Here is a 20285-nt window from a genome sequence, read left to right as displayed (position 1 = left end):
TGGCTGCTACGTCCATTCTATAATTTGTTGCTGTTTTCTATAAATGCGTAAAAATCCCCGGTCTAGTAACAAGTATTCGTGCAGGAAGCAATTCGAAATAAAACTGCATATATTTATTTTATTAATTATTTTATTAACATTCCTGTTACTTTCAATGTTAACCTCTTATTTTCTTTTCTTCTTAATTTTATTTTAAATTTGTTGCTGTACGAGTAGCACTGACCGAGTATAATATAATCTCTTGGGTGCGCCATTGAGTTCCTCTTATCGATATGTTCTTCTTATCGATAATTTCTTGCGCATGTATCACCGAGAAAGTAACAAACGAACGTTGCCTCTTTTGTTGGACAGTAAGTTTGGAGAGATGGTGCAGATTACGGGGGAACCTGCTGTTTTATTTCAAGTCGCGGGAGCAGTGGTCGGAACCACTGGGAGTAATAATACTCGAGCAATGCTTCGTTCGGGTGGAGCAACCGAGCAATCATATTCCCTATGGATTCAGCATAGGTAAGCTTCTTTCTCCCATTTTTCTCGCGGCAACTAAACGGAGTGGAGAGAAGAGTAATAGAGTCTTCTGCTTTGTGTTTTAGTTTTCGACGGAGGTTTGTTTCAAGCGTTGGGGGCGAACTCGGCCGAAGAGAGAGACAGTTGGCTGCAAGCTCTTCAATTGGCCAGCTACGAGTGCATGCGGAGTCAGTTGCTGGCGTTGCGGCAACGAATAGAGGCGTTCAGCGGGCACAAACAGGACACGGACATACAAATGTTGCGGCTGCAACGTGGGATTTCGGCAGGTTGGCGATTTTGTTCGCTCGAAGCCAGATATGGGATAAATTTGAATGGAATTATAGTTACGATAACTGTATACGAGTATACTCATTCGTATCTCGTAATAGGGTGGTCTATGAATGAACTATGGTCATCGTCGTGGTTATGAGCGCGAAATCATGAATAGATCGTCTTTATTATTTATATGTTCACCTATCTGGCTGAACTTTGGCTCAGGGGCCCATTTTGTTATGGTTAAAACTTATCAAATCTTGTAGTTTTTGACCTGAAAAGTCACTGAAAACGCTTCTTTATGTACTCGTATCTTCCAAACTATTGGTTTTCTAAACTTTTAACTTGCATTTTCGGACTTTTCAGATCAAAAACTACAAGATTTGATAAGTTTTAAGGCCCGGCTGGCATCACTGACGTAATTAACTTCATGTTGGATCAGATGGCATTGTTTACGAGTGCGCTCGTCCCTTCGGACTTGTTTATTTTAATGTACATGAGAACTGTATCGAGCACGGCGAAAGAGATTTTGATGTATACACGTTTCAGATCCCGCCGAGATACCGATGTGCGAGATGTCGTTGGCGTGCGACAACCTCCTTTGCGACGGCCACGGTCGGCCGCCTAATCCAGTCCTGGAGGTGGACGTTCAGACGAAAGGTTCCAAGACGTGGATCAAGTACGCGAAAACGGAAGTAGTGGAGGTGAGCTCGTACACTTTCATCTACACTTTTCACTACCACCCGATAGTTGTAATAGATTTAAAAGATTATTAAATGGCTCATCCGTTTTCACAGCGAAGCAGCAATCCCGGTTTCCTAACGACCGTGAGCTTCAGAGCCAGCGACGGGCTGACCACGGGAACGAAAGCGAGGATAACGGCGTACGATGTTAGGGAACGCGTGAGTCAAACAGCGACGCCGATAGGAAGCGTGATCGTGACTTTGAGCGCGGTTCAAGATACTCCCAGGTAATTCTAGCGACTCTCGTTTCGAAATTGTCTCCTCCGATCTATGTCTCGACGTTCGCCGAGCTATCGCGTTTTTGACTAGCGATCGAACGATTTTAGGTTAAGGATACCGTTGAAGTCGGCGAAAACGACGACCGTGGGCTTTTTAACGATCAACGTATGGAATCTAGAGGCGGAGGACAAAGGGAACAGCACGGAGAGCACTCCGTCGAAGGAACCTATCTCAGGTCCGAATCAACAGGTGAGAATTCGCTGCATCGATAGGTTATAGTCGATACTGCTTTCATCAAGGATGCATCCTAGTTTGGGACCTTCTCTCTCGCATGCTCACCCGCTTGCTCTTTCTCGACAGATACTCTCGCACAGGCGTTCGCAATCATTGCCACCTCGGCTGGGAACAAAAATCAAATTGCCGCATCAAGGACAACTCAAGCTTCTTTTCGCCAATCCATACATGCAAACTTATAGGTATATTTCTGCGACTAATGCGAAAACGTTCCGTGTCGCCTTGACGCAGTCTCTGCAATGTCACCGTTTCAGGTTTCACTCCGGGTTGGGCGGGGATATCTGCGTCCACGAGATCATGGCCGAAAGTAAACTTTGTTTTCAATTTCCGCAACACTTACTGTGAGTGATGTCGCCGTATAATAAACGTATAAATCACTGCGATCGCAAATTTGAACTAATGCCTCGAAAACTCTCTTCAGGGCAATTTGGATTCACGAAGAGAAGGAATTGCTGCAAGAGGTGGCCGGTATGGGCGAACTACGAGAACCTTGGCACACTAAGCAAATCGAATTGCTCGATCGTCACCTGCATCTCTTGCACCTCTATTCGCAGGCTAAAGAGAATTTGGCTGCCTTTAAAGGTAAAGACCGATGTTTCGTTCCTCCTTCGCTGCCTTTCGTACCTCTATCTTGTATTCTTTTTCAGGGAGTTATTTCAAAAGGTCGTCGCGCAAAAACGATAGAACTCTGGAGTTCGCGCCACTGAACTTGCACCTCCAGAGAATGTGGGTCCATAACGACACCCTGAACAAATGCGGATTCTACGACTTTATAACCGTTGGGGCGTTTACCGCGCATTCGCACAAAAGCAAAAACGGTGGTCTTATTAGGTAATTATCGGTGTATTATTTAGTAGTAGTAGTAGTACGAGACGATGTTTCAGATTGGTGCAAGCTTTGAAGGAATCGCCGACCCGAGGTACCCAGTTGTATCAAGGAACGTCGAAGATAACGATGGCGCACGACGCGATTCAAGCGATCAAGCAACTCCGGCGGGACGTCGTCGACGCGATGCGTGCTTTGATGAAGCTCGCGAAAGAGAAACAAACCAGCGGAATGTTGCCGATCTGCGAGGACATGATCACGAAAACCAGGATTCTTCTTAGTCTCTGGGATCCCGGTTTGGTCGAGGAAGCGTTAACGTTTCTCGAAGAATACAAGGTAGCCAAGGTTCCCGATGACGCGAACGAAGACACCCTCAACCTAGATTTCAAAGCGAATCAGTCCTTGTCCCCTTTCAAACGGATCACTCAACAACTGAATTTCGATCTGAAGAGCCCGGATTTCGACGATTTCGTCACGCCCGATACTCCGGAGTGCGTGAAGGATATATGGATGAAGGAAAACGAGAAGAACAGTTACGCGACGTTTCCTCTGAAAAACGATCGGGAACGCGACCGCGAACGAGCGAAGCATATTAGTACTATTGGTAACGAAGACGCGGCGGCCGAGGAAAACTTCGTACTTTTCCCGGGAGTCGAGAACGACACCAGCAAGGAAACGGAAATCGGAACGTGCACGGAAACGAATCACTCTGTTCCCGGTGTCGGTCAAAGTCGAACCGCTGCCGATGACAATGACAACGATAATGACAACGACGATAACGACAATGCGAACGATAACATTGTCGTCAACGAACTCGAGGACAACGAAGAGAGGGAGGGAATCAAAGGCGAGATTGATTCGTGCAAGCGGTTCTTGGATACTCAAAAAATGTGCAACTCGCCGTCGGCGAATTATTACAAGCCCACGGACGAACCAGAACCTTGGGATCTGACGCAGTTGAACATCGAGGCGAGCGTGATGTGTTTGGTATCGAAAGTCAAGTTTCTCTGCGGAAGGTGCAGCAGCCCGGCGGTGCGTTTACGTAGCAAAAACTCCGTTGGGAGGTCGCACAGCCTGAAAGGATGCGTTCCGAACAATCGTAACAAAAGTACGGAAGTCGTGACCATCCAGCCGAAAAACGACGCGAAAAACGACGAGTCGAGCAAGCTTCTCGAGAGCGTGGAAAATCGTATCGTCTCGCGACAACAGCCGAGCCCGAGCTCGGAGAAAACGATGCCAGCCTTCTCGAAAGCCAAAGAAGGTAAGATGCGACCACGCGTTCGTTACGATACCCGTCGTTTATCGAGCTAACTTTATTCGCTGTCTTCTTTTCGTTTACTTCAAGTGTGCCAGGCAGTCGACTCGATGACGAGAGTAATAAAAAGCAACTCGGGACAGAGAAACAAGTTCACGGAGGGACTAGATTTCGCGTCGATCGTCGACTGGACGAGCGAGCTCAGGCCAAGCATGAAGAAGCTTCGGCAAGCTATGGACGGACTTCTGAAAACCGCTAGATTGACCCATTCGGTATTCAGAGTGCAAGAGGACGCGAAAATGGCTCAACGTGCTTGCAACGTTCGGTACAGACGAGACGTGTGCTTCAGCCAAGCGGTAAGTTTCGAGAGTTCGATTCGTATAGGATATATAAATATTTACTTATATTTTTATTATGCTTTCAGTTGACCAGCTTGGTATCAGGCATAATGGCGAAGCTTTGGTGTCAAAGGCCCGATCCCATGTTTCTTTTAATTTTAACCACCCTAGGTCCTCTGGTCTCGTTCGAAGGGCTTCTTAGTTATTACGGAGACGAGATAGACATGTGGGGAGACATGGCCGTGGCAGTGGAAGATATGCACACCGTAACGTTTACCTTGACCAGATGCGGAATTCAATCGAGGTAGACCGAGACATTAATTACTAGACTGCGAATCTTTATGCAAAAAAGAAAAAAAAAATATACATGTCGAATTGAGTAACCTCCTCCTTTTCGAAGTCGGTTAATAAAATCTTCGCGAACGTGTCTACAAAAATTGAACCTAAATAGGAATTTATTTTATTCCGCAAATATTATAATATGAACTTTACTTTCAAATTTTGTAGTTTCTTGCGCGTTCGAATTTCCTATAAATGCATAAAGATCCGCAGCCTATCAATTACAGATTATAATTTTCTTAATCGCATTCGTCAATTACGATTACACTTGTCGTCCAATTTACTCCGATTGGTTGCTGTTCAGGCTCGAAGGAAACTCCAACGTCCCGCTGCTTCAGATGCCATTGCCAAGAGTGCTTGGATCCCGTGCCGCGTTGACGGTGATGCTTCCAGTGCCGGATGCGATTTATTCTCTGCTACCGTTGGTTCCCTCGTCCAGACAAACCATCTCCTTTAATGTTACTCCTGTCTTCTTCAACGTCGGTATCAACGAAATGGCCTCCCTGGCGGAGAGCCTGGGAACAACGAAACCCCAGGAAAAGAGCAACATGGACAATTTCGACAGATTGAACGAATACTATCTGCGATTCAAGAAGCTCAGCTTACCGACGGAAACATCGTCGACTCGACGTAAGCTTTCGTTCCTCGATTCGCGTCGCGCGATATCCGCACGTACGTCTGCGTTTGTTATAAACCGGTGTTGCGTTGTGTTTGTGCACCATAGTCGGCTCGAGATCGGCGCTCGGTCAAACGTTGGCGGACCTGATGACCAATCTGAAGACGAGCGTTCAGGCTAGAGTGAACAAGAACGTCGAAATCTTGCAGCTGTCCTCGCAAATCTGTCGAAGGATGCGCGGCTTGAGGTTCACCAGTTGCAAGAGCGCCAAGGATCGCACAGGCATGTCGATTACTCTCGAGCAAGTAAACATACTGACGAGCGAGTACCATCTGGCCGAGCACGAATACCCGAGAGCTCTCGACTGCATGCGAAGGTTAATTTTCTTCCTCGAGTAATTTCAAATACAGCCCGAGGCATTTGAAACGGTTCGCTCGAGTAACTTGTTTTTTTTATTTCAGCGAGGGCTGCCGACGAGAGAACACCTGGAAGAACATCGGTATCCGAAAGTACGCGTTCAACAGCTTGCAAATATTGACTCTTCCAAAGCTGTATCGTCCACCGACAGGAACTTACGGATCGGCGCAAACTTAAGTCAAAAACGTTGGGTTCCGTTCTAGCGTCGTCTCTCCGACGTACGATCTTATTTAACGCGTTAATCGCCGTAAGGAATTTTTATCCCCTTCTTGAACCCACGTAAGTGCACGTCCAATTGGACACACGCGGCGGATCAACGCGTCGATACCGTGCATGCGTTCGAGGAAGACACTCAAGTAAGGCCAGTAGCGACCCTTACGAACGGTAACGCGATACTTTCGCGTTGCTTATCGTCGGCGCGCACGCGTGGAATTTTTACGGAATTTTCGAGACTCGATTCGTCGAGCCGGGGAAAAGAAAGAGAGTGCCATTTAATATATAACGTATCGCGCGTTAGCACGAGTTTAGAGAAAACTATATAGAAGGCCGTTGGATTCGAACAAATGTATTTTTATTATTTCTGTACATAAGATTTTACTCGATAAGAAACGAAAAACCGGTTGAAATTTTATCGAAACACGTTGTGCCAACGGTTGCGTCGACCCGTCTACGTCGTAGAGGGTGGTTGCCGCGACGATCGCCCGTGTTCTACCAAGTAGAATACACAGATTGCCGGAGTCGTTGCAGTTTTTACATGCAGTTTTTCGTCGTCGATCTTGCGTTCGCGAAAGTGTGTCGTTTACGCGATAGACAGGAAACCGTGTGATGTTGTTTCTTATTTTCGACGAAGGAGTAAACGTAGCGACGGATAAGAGGGATTAGATTAAAATTAGTTGTCTATGCATGCAACTTTCTTCCAAATTTATTTGTCGACAGGGAATTTCTTAACGTAATAATCATTTTAGGTGACAACACGTTCGAGCGTCGACGAACGTCTCTTTGTACCGTGCCGCGCTCGCGACACCGATAACTACGATCCATACATTATGATCGTGTCGTACTCAAAAAAATAGAACCACGCGCGTACTTCCTTAAAAAAAAAATATATATATATACATATATATATAACTCTAGGTCTCGTCAGGGAACAAGTTGTTTTCAATAAATTATTGACCTTACGCAGTGGGACTCGTTTATGCGTATACTTCCCCGTTCCCGTAAAAACTATCTCCTAAGCAAGCAATTTCTAGTATTATCGACGCATAATTAAGATCTCGAGCTGTCGACGATCGCGAGCCCCGTTTCGTTATATTCTTTCAATGGTGTCCAACAGAAACCGGGACCTAAGGTCGGTGTGATTTCATTAATTCCCGTAAAACAATCTCAACGTAACTAATTCGAACAAGAGGCGCCCTTGGTATCGTAAAACGCTTCAATTTGGCATATTCTGCTTTCATTCTATCGCTCGTTTATTCGCCTGACGGTAGTCAGGATTTGATGTACCACGTTTCGGCCCGACGGTTTACAGGCTCGCTCTTAAACAATGGCCCTTTATAAATACAAATTATTGGTACAACTTACTATCAGAGGTTAAACTTTACTTTGGGCCACCAAAAATTATGAACTTTCTTTTGTACCGTTCAGTAGTGTTTGATGCCCAGATTACAAAAATGTAAGTTAAAATGTTAGGAATCCAAAGTTGAACATTTTCGACGTATTTAGCTAGTTAATACGACGCCATTGGTTAATTAGTGGTTAATTAGGTAATTACATCAAAAACTATGGTGCAAACAAAAGTTCATAATTTTTGGTGCATCAAAATAAAGAGCAGCCTAAATACGAATTACTGGTATTTACAAATTGCTACTAGAAATCCCAACGATTGGATAACGGAAATGGTTCATGATTAGCGTATCAAAGAATTATTTGAAAATTGTGCAACCTGCGCGAAAGAAGCGTGAAGGCGTAATGAGAGGAATTTCGCGGTGGAGATGGAGAAAAGAAAAAAAGAATAGCCGCGAAGGATCGACGAAGGGGGAATGGAACACGTGCGGTACGAGTATCGGTATCGGGGGCGCAGCTTGCAGGCACGAGACAATGCAGGGGCAACGCGGTAGTAGTGGTTCCAGGCCGTTGCCGAACGCACCTGCGCCTTGGGTTGGGCCCATTTTGCCCCCCGACCATTTACGGAAAGTGTGAGAGGAGGTTATAAAACTGGTGGGGCGGCATTCGATCGGGCCAGTGAGCTTTCGGTGGTGGAACACCGCGTGCGCTCGATTTCGCACAGGAACGACGCGAGCTGGACGAGAAGCGTTTAAAATTCGTAAATAATACGCGAATAATTCGTAAATAATTCAGAAGCGAACGGTAGTTTTCTATTATTTAGTAGATCGTTCGACGGTGGTTTTCCCGTTTAGCTGGACTCCGGTCGAAAAGATGACCGGGAAGAGGTGGTTGTTTCGGGCGCTGTTAGTTGTCGTTGTCGCGCAGAGTAAAACTCGCGCCGACGAGAACATCGCCGACGAGATCCGATCTCTGCGGGAGCAAGTGAACGCTCTTCTGGACCATCGGCAGCAGGATTACAATGCCCTCGAAGGAAGCTTGAAGCGCGCCATGGAGAAGAACACCGAGTTGTTTGTCCTGAAGAATGAAGTGAAACAACTCAGGTAATTGTTTCGAATAAGAGTATATTCGCCAGTTTCTACGTAACGCGTTACTTTGTGAAAGAAAGAATCACGAAGGGCCTTCGATAGTAGCAAGTTACCCTTCCTCAAGGGTCGCACCTTCATATTTCGGTCTTTATATTTCGGTCTTTATATTGGACCGAAGGGGGTAGACTGAAAAGTAACATCTCTCTTCTACATTAAATTCAAAGAAATTTATAACGAATTTCTATTCCTGATCAATCATGTAACCGGCCTCCTTATCTTTTGTCACCTAGAGTGCAAATTTTGGATACCAGATAAAGCTCAACGAGCTGATGAATGATAAACAAGTATTTAAAATTGGAAAAACGACATTACTTTCCAGTTCACCTTTATACAAGTACTTTAATTATCGTTTTTCGCGTGTTAACGAGTGTCTTTTGCCATCAGGAAAGAAGTGAACGCTTTTCGCGGCGGGAACGGAAACGAGGCGAAGAACGAGAGGCTGCGAGTACGGTGGCTAGGAAGCGCCGTGACCGAGCTGCAAGGGGAAGTCGCGGAGGTCCTCAGAACGAGAAACGCCAGCGAGGAGCTCGCGGAGAGGTCCAGGATGAGAGGCGAGCTGGCTCTGCTGAAAGGCGACGTCGCCGCCGTTGGAAGAGGCGTTCGAAATCTCGGCGGTAGGATGGCCAAGATCGAGGCGGTCCTCGGCACGATTCGCGTGGACATCGTGGCGGTGAAAGAACGGTTCGGTCAGCTCTCTCGCACCTGCGCCGACATCGCCAGTCAGGTACCGTCCGCTTTCGTCGCTCTCTGCCGTCCCTTTTCGATCCCTACCAAGCCGCGTTACTTTCCCTCTAGTCGCGTTTTTCCTTTTTTCCCCGCCATTCTTATCTCTCTGTCCACCTGCTTGTGCCCGATGGAACGCGCATCTGCCTCGATTTCGCGTTTTCTTCGTCTCTCTTCTTTTTTTTCCCCTCCCTCTCCTCCGCTGCCTTCGGACGGCTCAGCTCGCGATAACGTCGCGCGACGCGAGGCCGAGAGACGCAGAAACCGGCAGAAACGTAATTCGAGCGAGCACGCCCGACGCGGGCGGTTGTCGTTTTCGATACAGCGCGATAAATTCTACGATACGGGCAGAAAACGCAAACACCTGTGACTCGTTCCGAGGTGGAACGATTCGGTGGGCCCTTCGCGTCGCTACGCAGCTGCCTTTTCACATCCCCTCCGCGATTCGCTCTGCTGCCAGTATTAATTTCTACCGCCGTGCTTGCTCGCCCTTCCCCGTCGATTTCCTCTCTGTCGCTACTTCGCATTCCGTTCCTTGCGAGTTTTACCGACGTTTCCTTCCACTCGTCGTCGTGATGGGATATGCACTCGTTCCGTTTCGTTTTTAGCTCCTACATCTGTAGATTTGCGCACCTCGAAAGGTACGAAAAAGATACGAGAGAAATAATCAAAGGTTCTGAATGAAATCGGACGATTTTAGAGAACAAAACGAGTCTTTCTTTCGGAAAAACGACTTACTTGTTTATCGTTCGTTCAACGGAAATAATCGAAGGCCGCTGGTTTGGTATTCGAGGCTGGGCAGCATCGGGCGCGACCGTGACAGCTGCATCTGCCGGGCTCGAGCGCGTAACCAGCTGGATGGGCCAGCTGGCGTGTTCACTCCTCTCTTTTGAACGCTGCGCATAAGCGAATTTTCGTAGAATCGTGGTCGGGAGTAAAAAGAAAAACGGTATCCACCTTTTAAACATTTTACGCGTAATCGGATCATGGATTACCCGCGTCTAATTAGTTTAAACGATTAGGTTGCAATTCTTTCGGAGAAACATCGGGCCAAAATGAAATAATAAATATTATTGTTTACTTGAGTCTCGTATGCTGCGGCAATTCATCGTATCCCGTGCCGTTGTGAGATTACGGCGGATGAACGTGTTTTAACCCTTTGCACTCGAGAGGTGACTCCCAGTTATCATTAAGTTTCACGCAGCAAATCTATGATACCTAATGTTTCTTTAGGTATAATTTCTTTGGAGCTCGAAGTATCGATAAAATGATTGTCGGAGATAAAGATGATCTTATTCTCAGATACCAGAAAAAAGGCCTCGAGTGCAAAGGGTTAATTTCCACCGTAGATAAAAATCTAATGGAGCGAAGGTGGTCACTACACTGTTCCCCACGGCTCGGTCCAACGTCAGGGAAATTTGATACGTATCTAGAGTTGCTCTCGCAATTTTGGAGCAATGAGCTGAACAACCGGTTATCGGTCTCGATGACGCGCATCATGACAAACAACCGCGTTACGTTACACTCGCGTTGATAATCGTTTGACAGCGTTTAGGAAATATCGATATAAATATATCCCTCGATGTTTCCGTTTCAGTTGAGCGCGGTTCAAGTCGAGGTGAAGTCTCTTGGATGCGAATTGCCTTCCGGCGATTCGGGAAATTCGATTGGCCATCGAGGAGAGAAGAATTCGGAAGGCGAGGTCGCGTCGTCCTCGAGTACAGCCACGGAAGAGGATAGCAAAAGGTTCGATACGGAACGCAGCTCGACGTCGTTTCGGCGCCGGCTCTCCAGGAGGCACGGCTACTCGAGACGAATCGAGGAACACCGAATGCGGACCGAAGAACGTCTGAAGAACCTGGAACACAAGGTCTCTCTGCTCGCGCAGCGACGAGTCTTGCTCGAGAAACGCCTGGCCTACGAAAAGAAGGAATGGCCGTTGATCCTGAACAAACGAATGAAAAGTTTGGAGAAGAGCCAGGCCGAGTTGTCCGGACGACTTTCGAACGTCACCGAGGATGCGGTGTCGGCGAGAACCATCGGCGAATCGGTTGGTCTGCAGCTGATCGACTCGTTGCGAGTTCTTGGAGAGGCGGTCGAGAAAAACAACTCGGAAACGAAGCGGGAACTGGTTCGGTTAGGCGTGAACGCGGCTAGGAAAGGGGCAGAGCTCTCGTTGACCAGAGAGGAGTTGAGCAATCTGCGTCGCGCCGTTCAAGCTCTGAGCGTGAGTGCTTCGAAGCTCCAAGAGAGGAGCGACGGTCAACAGGAAGCGATCGATCGGCTGAACGTCACGTGCTCGGAAGACGCCGATCGATTCCCGTCGTCTTCGTCCTCCGACGCGCTGAAGCTCGAACTCGAACTGGAGAAGCTGGATGACCAGTACCATTTGATCGTGAACAGTTTGCCTGAAAACTGCGAGGATCGATCGACGGACCAGCCGGCCAGGGACGGGTTGAGGCTTTTGGAAGCTGGCCGGTCCCGGAAGCCGATGTTGGTTTACTGTCGGGACGGCTGGACGGTGGTGGCGCGGCGTCGAGACGGCGCGCTCGATTTCGATCGCACTTGGAACGATTACTCTCTCGGTTTCGGTTCCCCCGTCGGCGAATACTGGATCGGCAACGAGCTTCTCCACGAGCTCACTCGAGATAATTGCACCAGGTTGCGCGTCGACATGTTGGATATCTACGGGGAACGTTGGCGCGCCGAGTACGAATCGTTCGAGATCGACTCGGCGGCTACCGGGTACAGGCTGCGCGTGGACGGATACGCTGGAAACGCCACGGACGCGTTGTCCTACCAAAACGGAATGGCTTTTAGCGCCAAGGACCGCGACATGGACGCCAGCAAGTCTCACTGCGCCGGCAACTATCACGGCGGCTGGTGGTTCAGTCGCTGCCAGCACGCCAATCTCAACGGGAAGTATTCCTTAGGGTTGACTTGGTTTCGTTCCGACACCAACCAATGGATGTCGATCGCTTCTTCGGAGATGTCCGTCCGCAGAAACTCGAATTGTCGGCGATCGCGGTAGCGCTCGTTCGTCGAATCTCTCTTCGCGATGCCAAAGACTTTAAAATTACGTTGCGTTAGGTCAGTGGTGCGCCTCTCTCGATACTGAAACAAATAAAGTAAAACGGTAGTTTGTACGGTTCGAACTTTGGGGCTAAGATGGGAAGAAACTAATATATTTATATTTAACGTGAATATCGAATTTATTGAAAATTATATATTTAACCCTTTGCGCACGAGATGCTTTCTTAGCATTCTATTGTCACGAGTGCTAAGCTTGATTTGAGATTTGAGAATCAGGTCACCTTTGGCTCAACGACAATCGTTTTATCGACACTTCGAGTTCCAACGAAATTAAACCTAAAGAAAACCTAGCGGTGACTGAGAGTCACCTCTCGAGTGCAATGGGTTAAAAGTTTATTCGAGTCCTTGCTTACTTTCTACTGGCTTTTTAATTTAGCTTCGATGAGTTTGTAGCAGGTCCGTAATACATTTAACAATTTTTAGTCTCCGGATGGTCTCTGCCTTTGTTTCTATTCGCGTCCATAATTGGGAAATAGTTTTTATACAAATGGAGGTGCTCTTGGAAGGGTTATACACTCTAAACAAAGTATACAGGGTATTTTAGATTAAAAATACAAACACAAGTATACAACCACAATCGTGTATTTGCTTTCAATTTTATTTTACGGGTCATCTTCGTGCACCACTGTGTTAGATTATATTAGTTTTAAGCGCGTGACTGATATCGTTACAAACTACGAATAGTTCGCATTATTATTATTATATTCATTACAAGCGTTCCCTCGATCGACTGATAATCTATTTGCGAAGGTACAATTACGAATTTTTTATTGTATCTTTTACCTCTCACCTAGGATCGTAGGTCGTCGTAGGTCGTAGGCACGTCGATGGTCGCTCGCACCGCGGGAACATAAACAATGGTAAAAATGATTCCATTGCATCGGAGAAATCTCGTCCCGCGACCAGACAATATTTATAACTCGTCACGAATGCCGAGAAATAAAGAGGAAACTTCTACCTTCGATGCTGCCTTCCTCCTGTCTCTGCCATTCTGTTTCACTTCCATAAGAGAAGAATCAAATTCTCGCACGGTGACTTCTCGCGAAGATCAATCTCCGAAATCGGTGTCGCGATTCGACGCTTCGACCGTGGCTTCGCGTTCGTCGTTGACGCGCGATAATCTCGCCTTGCACTTTTTTTCGTGAACGAACAGGCTGCCAGAATTTCCATACGCGAAGCCGCACGTTTTACAAACGAACGGTTTCTCCCCCGTGTGGGTGAAAATATGCTCTTTGAGGTATTTGTAACGATAGAAAGCCTTGCTGCAAGTTTCGCAGCGGTAACTCGGCTCGCCGGTGTGGGACATCAAGTGATACTTGAGACCGTTCGAGGAGGCGAACGCGGCGCTACAAAAATGACAAACGAAACGTTTGTCGCCCACGTGGGTTCGCTCGTGCCTTTTCGCGTAACTCGGGATGGCGAACCCCTTGCCGCAATGCCGGCACAGGTGAGGCTTCGCGCCGCCGTGTGTCTTGAAATGAAACCGCAATCCGGACTTGGAGGCGAACGTCTTGCTACAGACGTCGCACAGGTACGGTTTCCCTGTTTCGCCGTCGGTCGGTTTCGCTCGATTTTCAGAGCTTTCATTCCCATCTTTATCTTTATGCGTGCTGTTCGAGATGCGCGTATCCTCTGGAAACTGGAGCTCCTCCGAATAGACATGTTCGATCATTGTACTCTCTTGCGTGTTCTGCTGGGATCGATGAGCGACGGTCGCATCCTTCCTGCTCCTTTTCTCCTCAACGATTCCCGATCCTTCAACGGTCCTCTTCGTGGATCGAGTCGTCGCCAAAAGAGCTTCTTCCTTTCTTTCTTTCTTTTCTATTAGACTAACTCGCGATGGGCGTTCCACGATCGTTTCTCCACGAGATGCGTTTCGATTATCGTCTATTTCTTTCCCCGAATGGATAGATACTCCTGTTCTTTCATCGGTTTGTACGCCGCAATCCTGAAGAAGAAGCAAAACAATATTCGAGTTGGAATATTTACTAAACAGCAACATGTCATTGTTGACAAGATCACAGGTTGCTCGTGACAATATATACAATAAATTCAGTATTTTAGTATTCTCATTTCCAATACGCTCCCTTTCAAAGCTAGCTTTTCAAACCTACTCGAACGATTTTGCAGCTCGGCGTGTCGACGCGGCGCGGTTCGTCGCTCCAACAATTGGATCCATAAAGCGATCGAAGCCACCGTTCCGATTTTCTGCATTGCTCGCGAAACTGGTACGTAACTGCTACCTGGTCTTTGCACACGCTGCAAATCGCTTGCGGCAGCCGGTTGTCTTCGAACAGCTGAAATCAGTCGGGACGAGTTAATTTCGAATTTAAATCGAACGTGCGAATATTTCGCGCGAAAATCCCTTTGTTTCTTACGGTTCGGTGGTGGGAAAATATTAACAATTTTGGAAACCGTCGGCCTGAACGATAGCGAAGGAAATTTGTTCGTGTAACTCACCGTGACGGGACAGCAATCTAGAATGCGGGAACGTAAACATTGGGACGCTTCTCCCTCGGTAAATATTGACGTTAAGCAGACTTCGGAGCGAAGACATAACCTACACGAGCTGGTATTTATTGTATCAGTTTCAACGAAAGCTTGGGATAGCTTCATTCTCTTTGTGCTGTTTGCCACTGTTCGGGAATTGTTAAAGGAATTTGAATTCGGGCAACAGTTTCGATTAAAGTCGTGCGAAGTTTACTGTATAAACAACCACAGACGAAATATAGAATGGACCAAAGATAGTCAGTTTCGTTAGTTATGTTTCGCAAAGAAAGCTGATAAATCGTCGGCCATCTAGCGGTAAAAATACCGAACTAATTTTGTTGTTGTTTGGCGTTTATTAAAAAATAAACATATACGGACTTTAAACCTGTGTAGGTCTATTAGTCCTAAATATAAAAAATATAAAAATAGAAATATTTACATTGCTACAGCCGAACTAATTTTAAATTAATGGTAGACGCCATCGGCGGCAAATCGGTAAATTTTGTCGTGAAAACAGTTTTCGTTCGAAAATAATCAAAGAACAAGGAGAGATAGACTCGGAAACGGTATTCAACTTTATTAATCGTATAAAATGGGAAACTGCTTTTCGTGAATACATACCGAACGAATCATTGGTTCATATTTGACACGTAATTATTATAAGAAACGTTTAACGTTACATACAAAATTGAAAAAGTCGCAACGATTATCATTAAACTAATTTGAACGCCACGTACGAAGGCTATCACAAGATACTAGGTGAACATCCACGAGATGCGATACTTTCACGGTATTATCGTTCCGACTGGGTCGATATCAGACTGCCTAACCCACGAAAGACCTCCTCTCCCGCCGCTTCCCTTTATTCGGAACACCGTTTGAATGTAAGCGATTTTATTTAACTAATATCGGTTACTTTATAAAAATATGTAAAACACGTCGAAGCTTTCTCTTTGGAAAAATCAACTTTGGATTTTTCAACTTGATTTATCCAATATAAAACGAAACTGTGAGGTAAGCGAGTCTGACTAACATTAGAAATTGACGCATGAAGAAAGCGATCCGTAAATACTTGGTAGTTTGTTCAGCCTCAATTTCGGAACGAACGTTCATGGTAACTCGTCGGGCGGTACTGACCCGAGATCTTGATCAGCTAGCAAACCTATGGCACCTTCGACGTCGGCATCAGAGCCGACTGCCAACACGATCTCCGGCTGAGACACTGGCTCCGACGGTTGCAAAAGACCAATCCCTATCGGGTTTCCGCCAGCGTCTAGTACGGGATCGGCAGTGGCTTCCGCGAGATTCGTCACAGATTTTGATTTGACGCACTGAAAGTCGACGTGCCGACTTTTCGCTTCTTCTTTCTCCCAGGACATGTGAATGAAAGGCCTCTGCACGTAATTGTAAATGACCTCGGCTCGTCCACCCGCTCTCTTCTTGATCTTCTCCTTGTAAGTTGGATAGCCTTCGATACCTAAACGGATCTTTTTTAAACCACGTTCCTTCATTACCTGCTTGGCTACGTCTCTGTTTTCGATATACTTGAAGAATCGGTACATCGCGGTACTGTTGACAGCTGCAGGATAAAAAGAAAACGTAGCGTTAGTAAAATATACGGATGGAAGAGTACACGGTTAACAAACGGACGAGATGATACATCATGTTCTTCTTACTTTGCGAATATTCTTCTCCCATTTGCGGAGGATACTCTTCGTCCCAGTCGACGACATCATCTTCCAGTAAAACGACAATATGACATTCACGGTCACCTCTACGCGCGCTGTTTACCATCAGTGGTAATATTAAGTCCTCGAGGAAGACTTCAAACTGGCAGCGTGCGCCTTCGTTAGATAACTCATGTAATAACCCTCCTATAATAAATCGTCTAGTTTCTAGAGCTCTTGCTATTCGATGCGCGTCAACGCGATGCTTCTCAAATCATCGATCATAGCTGGCTGTGATTGTTTTCTGCGTTATACCGCATATGGAAAAGCGATAACCACGTTTTTAACGACGAATGGTTACAATTAGATAATTTGAGAAACGTTGCGTCAACGTGCTTGTACTCTGTGTTGAAAATAGATGGAGGTGTTGCAATCGTGTCACTTACACGATCATTTTAAATACGTTGCTATACTATGATCTCTTTGGATTTACGAAAAAGATGGGTGTAAATTATAATATCTATTGCAATCCATTATAATCTCTACTTACTTAAATTTTGACATTTCACTGTACTAGCGTCGAACGGAACGAGGAGGTAGTCGCAAGCTTCTCGAAGTTCTTGAACCGCAACCGTTGGTGGACAGCGAATTACTCCGCCCTTGTAATAATCAAGGATAGCTCTAAATACCATAGCGGATATCCCATCTGCAACTTCGTATTCGCCGCGTTCATTTGGTTGAGCATATTCGACACCCGAACTGAACATTCTACCTAGCATTGTATTAGGATGCGCAGTGAACAGTGCTGGATCGACAATAAATCTGAAAATCAGTTGATTTTTGTCGTTGATGCAATTGTGCTGGTGTTGAATGTTTCATTTGGAAATACTTACCTGGTATTGTCGACAATAAGAGTAATTCGTTCATCGCTAGCTTGCGGATTGCTTATACCGCTTATGGATCCAGATGATGGTAAATTATCCCTGCTCTGACTTTGTTGACTTTTTCCGATGCCAACTCCAGAGCAAAGTCTAAAGACAAATGTACTCTAAATAATCGCGGAAGACTGTTTAATATTTATATTAAAAAACGGTGAAACTATTGCTCATAAACACACAAAAGCAATGCACAGTGTTGAATGAATTTCTAGACAACACCTACCTCTTGGGTATTGATGCCTGGACTCTTGTTTTGACAATATAAAGAATAAAATAGGGTATAATATGGGTTATATAATAATAGGGTAAAGTAATTATGTCTTATGTTACGAATGGCTAACAAGAAATGTTTATATACCTTGACAAAAGGATAAAAGGAAAATTTTTTGTTTGCAATCTGTCGTTCAGTTGTAAATATTACCTGTTTTGTTGATTAACATTTGTGTTTTGTCTGCCAGAATTGAAGGAATGACAGTGCCTTTCATTGCTTCCGTCTCTTTGTACCAGACAAGATTTTGGTTTGGAAGAGCCACCACAACTACATGCAAAACAACGACATTACCTTTCTAATGATCGCATTCAACAAGCATCGTGTAATGTCTACTAATTCTAATGAGACAGCTAATTTAAAATATATAGAAGTGTATGTACACGAAGTTTTTATTATAGAAATTATCAGTTTAATCGTAGTACGGGTATTAAATTTTCTGTTTAAAGTAACTTTTTATTTCTTTATTCTTTTAAAAGTAAGTAAATACATCGATAAAACGAAAATATGTTGCTGAAAGCATATGAAACATGATTGGAAACAAAAACACAATTGCATAATATAAAACAAAATTGTACAAAATCATATAGAATAATGTGAGATAAATTTAAGTATGTCATTCTTTGATATGCTATTTCTCAACTAATTTAATATTAAGATATATATATACGAGCAAAAATTATTTACCTTTAATTAAAAGATTAATGGGCATGCGTATAACGTACTATATGACAACAGCCTTAAATACATGCTACATTTTAAACATGTAATTACTGAAATGAAATATGTAATAAAATAATAAATTACAGATAAGATTAATGTGTTATTGCTTGTCTAAGATGTTTTCTATTTCAATAATGTAAAAAAAATTAAGCTGCTAATATAAAATATTGATAAAAATATGTCATAATTTTTATATCTTCTTCCATGTTCAGTGTTATACTCATATTAAAAAAAGAAAAAAAAAGGTTGTACCTCATTCGATTCTTATAAATGCGATGTCGTCCTCTGCTACCTGTTTCTTTGTCCGTCTCTGTGTCGCTACTGCTATCTTGTATATAATTTAAACGCTCTGCAGGATTTGACATATTGGACCAACTATAACAATAGTTAAAAATTAAAAATAATGCATGTAGAAATTCCTATAACAAGTTCACAAGGAAACCTAAAGTTAACGTTGCTCTTTGTTATTGACACTTAATTATTCTGTTCTTAAATGATACTGTTAAATAAACAAATGTACACAACAAATCTCTTTATACGTTCTCTACCAATGTGATTTTTAAATGTGTCATTTTCTTATAGTTTCGTATTATTCAGTTCGCTAGATGCATAAATATTCGATTAATATAACGATTATGCAATAAAATTTATATATTAACGTTGCACAAACTTTCACGTTGATATATAAGTCGAAAAATTGTAAGTGATTGCAAGTGTTCTGCTAAGTGCTCTTGCATTTTTTATTGAATGATTTTCGTAATACATACGTTTCGAATACTTACAAATTAGACACCGATAAGTACCAGCCAAATTTCTTCAGAAGCCAGCTGGCCGACGTGCAAATTTCCAATCCACACGATTGAACGTTAACCTGAACTCTCCTTTTGACGGAAAGTTGCATTCCAAACCGATGAAACGGATAATGCGAAACACCACACGGTCATAGATGACAATTCATTCCGACAGGCGTTGCCCAAACTATACATTGTAGTAACTTTTTCAAGTTTACTATACTATTACTATATAATTGTAATTAAAGCGACAAGTATCATTCGAAGATTACAGTACTGCGTCCCATACGACGGTAGAGAAGTACTGCGATAGTTTTAATAATTTAATTACTTAACTTGCGAAATGCATCATATCTAGTTCGAGAAGGACTTTGAAATAATGTCGTTTCGCGCCAGAATAATCTGGGCCTTTCTTTGATAATTCGAACAAAGACTTCGTATCTAGCTTATACGTATTTAATGATTTTTAAATGTAAACGAGTGCATCCAAGCTCTACGAGTGGAAAAGCTTACGAATTTATCGTTCCCAAACATAGTGATCGTTTCCTGAAAGAAATCAATCATTAAATTATACTGATATTGGTTTTAATACCAATGGCGCCATCACCGGGAAAACGCCCAAGTTTGTAGTGAACATAGTTCCCACTACTTCTAACAGATGGCGCCACCGATACTTTTAATTAATTATTCTTTATTTTTCATAAATGCGTAATTAATATGATTCTTTGCTTCATATCACTACAATAGATAAGTTAATATTTCCTGTTTATCATTTTTCTGAATAACTATTTAATAAAATAATAATTATTGATACTTTGGTTAGTGGCGCCATCTAGGTGCAACAGTGAGAACTGTGTTCACTACAAACTTCGACGATTTCTTACGAGATGGCGCCATAAACTATAGGGTCGATAATTACTGTTTTATTAAACAATTATTCATAAAGATGATAAACAGGACATATTAACTAATATACTGTAGTGTTATAAAGCAAAGAATCGTATTAATTATGCATTTATGAAAAATAAAGAATAATTGATTAAAGGTATCGGTGGCGC

At 44.2% G+C, this 20285-nt stretch overlaps 4 protein-coding genes and 1 long non-coding RNA gene across 8 annotated transcripts in view; 2 read left to right on the top strand and 3 right to left on the bottom strand.

The window, feature by feature from the left end:
• Nucleotides 1–7001, top strand: part of LOC128872174 (inositol polyphosphate-4-phosphatase type I A) — an 11224-nt gene extending 4223 nt beyond the window's left edge. For all 3 annotated transcript variants that reach the window (XM_054114610.1, XM_054114612.1, XM_054114611.1), the window contains 15 exons: nt 352–507; nt 591–791; nt 1327–1481; nt 1575–1747; nt 1847–1988; nt 2100–2215; nt 2288–2374; nt 2455–2615; nt 2681–2864; nt 2918–4119; nt 4204–4469; nt 4538–4755; nt 5095–5420; nt 5515–5782; nt 5868–7001. In XM_054114610.1, the coding sequence (XP_053970585.1) occupies nt 352–507; nt 591–791; nt 1327–1481; nt 1575–1747; nt 1847–1988; nt 2100–2215; nt 2288–2374; nt 2455–2615; nt 2681–2864; nt 2918–4119; nt 4204–4469; nt 4538–4755; nt 5095–5420; nt 5515–5782; nt 5868–6000 (3788 nt within the window). In that variant the 3' untranslated portion in view covers nt 6001–7001. The remainder of the gene's footprint in view (nt 1–351; nt 508–590; nt 792–1326; nt 1482–1574; nt 1748–1846; nt 1989–2099; nt 2216–2287; nt 2375–2454; nt 2616–2680; nt 2865–2917; nt 4120–4203; nt 4470–4537; nt 4756–5094; nt 5421–5514; nt 5783–5867) is intronic.
• A 153-nt stretch (nt 7002–7154) lies between these two features.
• Nucleotides 7155–12461, top strand: LOC128872176 (protein scabrous-like). Its single transcript, XM_054114619.1, has 3 exons — nt 7155–8489; nt 8919–9258; nt 10855–12461. Exons 1-3 carry the CDS (start codon nt 8260–8262, stop codon nt 12286–12288), a joined length of 2004 nt encoding a protein of 667 aa, XP_053970594.1. The 5' UTR covers nt 7155–8259; the 3' UTR covers nt 12289–12461.
• LOC128872190 (uncharacterized) lies at nt 8330–10827 on the bottom strand. The gene is made up of 3 exons (XR_008456112.1): nt 9996–10827; nt 9622–9890; nt 8330–8463 (listed from the first exon to the last, which is right to left on the bottom strand). It is a non-coding gene; the product is annotated as an uncharacterized LOC128872190 (long non-coding RNA).
• Nucleotides 12462–13391: 930 nt separating the features above from the next.
• On the bottom strand, nt 13392–15239 carry LOC128872181 (histone-lysine N-methyltransferase PRDM9-like). Its single transcript, XM_054114626.1, has 3 exons — nt 14811–15239; nt 14465–14647; nt 13392–14298 (listed from the first exon to the last, which is right to left on the bottom strand). Exons 1-3 carry the CDS (start codon nt 14964–14966, stop codon nt 13399–13401), a joined length of 1239 nt encoding a protein of 412 aa, XP_053970601.1. The 5' UTR covers nt 14967–15239; the 3' UTR covers nt 13392–13398.
• A 153-nt stretch (nt 15240–15392) lies between these two features.
• Nucleotides 15393–19409, bottom strand: LOC128872177 (BTB/POZ domain-containing protein 10). 2 transcript variants are annotated; one of them, XM_054114620.1, is made up of 7 exons: nt 19219–19408; nt 18689–18811; nt 17867–17983; nt 17401–17538; nt 17058–17329; nt 16517–16714; nt 15393–16419 (listed from the first exon to the last, which is right to left on the bottom strand). In XM_054114620.1, exons 1-7 carry the CDS (start codon nt 19335–19337, stop codon nt 15950–15952), a joined length of 1437 nt encoding a protein of 478 aa, XP_053970595.1. In that variant the 5' UTR covers nt 19338–19408; the 3' UTR covers nt 15393–15949. The 2 variants fall into 2 exon arrangements, with proteins under 2 accessions (XP_053970595.1, XP_053970596.1); XM_054114621.1 differs by lacking the exon at nt 17867–17983 and having other exon boundaries at nt 19219–19409.
• Between the last annotated feature and the right edge of the window lie 876 nt (nt 19410–20285).

This window comes from Hylaeus volcanicus, chromosome 2 (assembly GCF_026283585.1).
Source record: "Hylaeus volcanicus isolate JK05 chromosome 2, UHH_iyHylVolc1.0_haploid, whole genome shotgun sequence".
NCBI classification, from domain to species: Eukaryota; Metazoa; Arthropoda; class Insecta; order Hymenoptera; family Colletidae; genus Hylaeus; species Hylaeus volcanicus.
This window is presented reverse-complemented; position numbering and strand designations above follow the sequence as displayed.